Genomic DNA, 2,500 nt, shown 5'->3' with positions numbered 1-2,500 from the left:
TGAGGAGAAGGACAGGTGATTCAGTTACCCCAAGGTTATGAGCAGTGGCTGAAGGGGAGAGCAGAGATCATGAAGAGATATTCTGAGATCCTGACCTGGAGATGAATCACCTGAGATGAGCAGCACAGTCAGGATTTACACACATCAGTACTCAGGTGTAACAGTGACACACACAGGGGTAAGTTTATCTGAAAGAGGTGTGTCTCAGGTACACATGATTCATGGAGCAGTGTTAAATACAGAGACAGTTTGATGTAGCTGCAAAATATTACTCTGAAATGTAAGTTTTGTTTGTAAATACACACATACTAAATAAAGAGAAATTATAAACATGAATATTATACTATCATCAGTTTAGAGCAGCTTTTCATCTAAATCAGAGACTTGGCTAAAGGAGTGAAGGTTCTATATAAAATAAATGTTAGTTGAAGAAAATTCACACAATCATTCACTTTATCAAACACTACTGACACACACACACACACACACACACACACACACACACACACACACACACACACGTTTTTATTACCTCCATTTAGGGTCTCAGGCTTCAGTAAACTAAAATGTGAACTACATGCAGGTGATTATAATAATGTGAATGTAAATGTGCCTGAAATCCACTCCAGCACACATGTACCCCGACTCTGATCACTCTGTGTTTGGATTACAGAATTAAATAGAACCTAAACGTGATGTTTGGGTTCTGTGTTTGTGTTACTACCAAAAATGTCTCAATCTGATTTATTTATCTGATTCACTCCTGTTCAATAAAAAATAATGAAAAGAGAAAACAGACTTTACTCTGGCGGACTATTTTAATATGATTTACATTACAGGGACACACAGCATGAGGACACAAGCAGTGTAGAAAATATAATAATATAAAGATCATAATAACAAATATTATTATTATTAATAATAACAATCATCATCATCATCTAGGGTTATTTCAGGATTAATTAACCCAATTCCATCTCTCTCGTTACTACACTTTACCAAATCAAACAGGAATAAAAAAGTGTTGAAGTTTTCACACATTTTTACATCTTATTTACATTTTAAAGTGATCCTACTCTGTGTAACGGATCAGCAGGTTCTCAGCCGTGAAAAGACGTGTCGATCTTCGGGCTTGCTCTGACTTCATCTTTTCAAAATCTAAAAAAAAAAAAGGTTTTAGGAAATGTTAAAACGTGAACTAAAACTGAAACGGTTCAAACTAAAGCTTTTCACTAGACAATGTTTCTGACCTGAAGTGCAAACATTTTCTAAACAAATTAATAAATAAGTAAACAGATTGATTGATAGGCAGATATAATATAATATAATATAATAATGAAACAATAGATATGGAATTGATCATTTTTTATAAAATAACTACAGTTCCTAAATAAAAGAAAATAAAAAACACTAACATATTAATCATGTATTAATTAATATTTATAAGAAAAAAGGGTAAATAAATTATTATTGATGAAATGAAGCTGGAACTGGCCGACATGACACCACATTTAATTGAATAAAAATGCTAATGGGAGAAACGGAGAAAGTAGTTTGTAATGTTCACAGCTGGATCGGATAAATAAATAAATAAATAATTTTTGTTGATTATGTGAATTTATTTTAGTCGCACATGAAATTAAAGTGCATTAGTGCAATCATGCAGTCATATTAGGTAGGTGTTTACTCATTAAATACCTTTAAGCATGTTACTGTTAGCATATAAACATATCATTACAATGTAAATCATGATTTCATAAGTTCTTCTCATGTGTGTGTGTGTGTGTGTGTATGTGTGTGTGTGTACCTCTGATAACTGCATACAAGCTTTTCAGGGCTGATTTATAAAAGTCAACATCGCTGTCTGGAATATATCTCCTTCCGTCTGTGAGAGAGGAGATTGGGTAGATGTTTCCTTTATACACACAGATTTATTTAATACTCATAATGAAATAAAAAAACTGGAAAAACATAAATAAGAATAATCAAAAGGAATAAGACACAAACCGAGTGAATGGATTTATTTACAAAATAGCAGCCAGTACAGTTATTACAGTGAATATAATAAAGTCTTTTGGATCTGAAACATCAGTCTGATGCTCATTTAGACCTGGACTGTTGTGCTATAAAAGCTTTAAAGGGAAGTCACCTATAATCACAGGTGAGTTATATGTGGTAGAAAATGTTATCATAATTACATGAAGTGTATTTTTGAATAAAATGAAGGGATTATTTGCCTCTAGTGAAATATCTTTAATAGCCCAGTGTAGCTGTGATTTCTGCAGTGTAGTGAATAAACAGTGCAGGGTTATCACTAGTGATTGTATTCAGTAGGTAAGAGAGTGAACACTCACACTTCCCCTTCAGGTACAGCATTGACTGCGGCCCCCAGTTTTTAGTCAGAGTGGTCTGAAAAAACCATGAGAGACGTTACAAGGAGATAATAATCCTCATTGTAATGATAAAGAGGTGAAGTTTTACCTTCTGAACGCAGTGTGAC

At 33.4% G+C, this 2,500-nt stretch overlaps 1 protein-coding gene and 1 long non-coding RNA gene across 2 annotated transcripts in view; both read right to left on the bottom strand.

Annotated features, from left to right (window-relative positions):
• Window positions 1-525, bottom strand: part of LOC124386112 — a 9,284-nt gene extending 8,759 nt beyond the window's left edge. Inside the window, exon 1 of the long non-coding RNA XR_006925847.1 lies at window positions 508-525. This is a non-coding gene — a long non-coding RNA (uncharacterized LOC124386112). The remainder of the gene's footprint in view (window positions 1-507) is intronic.
• Window positions 526-805: 280 nt separating this feature from the next.
• LOC124386389 (spexin prohormone 2-like) overlaps window positions 806-2,500 on the bottom strand; it is a 2,268-nt gene continuing 573 nt past the window's right edge. The window contains exons 2-5 of the mRNA XM_046850216.1: window positions 2,482-2,500; window positions 2,355-2,409; window positions 1,808-1,885; window positions 806-1,158 (exon numbers count right to left, since the gene is read on the bottom strand). The exon at window positions 2,482-2,500 is cut by the window's right edge and continues 59 nt beyond it. Of these exons, the coding sequence (XP_046706172.1) occupies window positions 1,073-1,158; window positions 1,808-1,885; window positions 2,355-2,409; window positions 2,482-2,500 (238 nt within the window). The 3' untranslated portion in view covers window positions 806-1,072. The remainder of the gene's footprint in view (window positions 1,159-1,807; window positions 1,886-2,354; window positions 2,410-2,481) is intronic.

The sequence above is a fragment of the Silurus meridionalis genome, chromosome 5, assembly GCF_014805685.1.
Source record: "Silurus meridionalis isolate SWU-2019-XX chromosome 5, ASM1480568v1, whole genome shotgun sequence".
In the NCBI taxonomy this organism is placed as follows: domain Eukaryota; kingdom Metazoa; phylum Chordata; class Actinopteri; order Siluriformes; family Siluridae; genus Silurus; species Silurus meridionalis.
The sequence above is the reverse complement of the archived record's forward strand: the minus strand, read 5'-3'. Positions and strand labels throughout refer to the sequence as shown.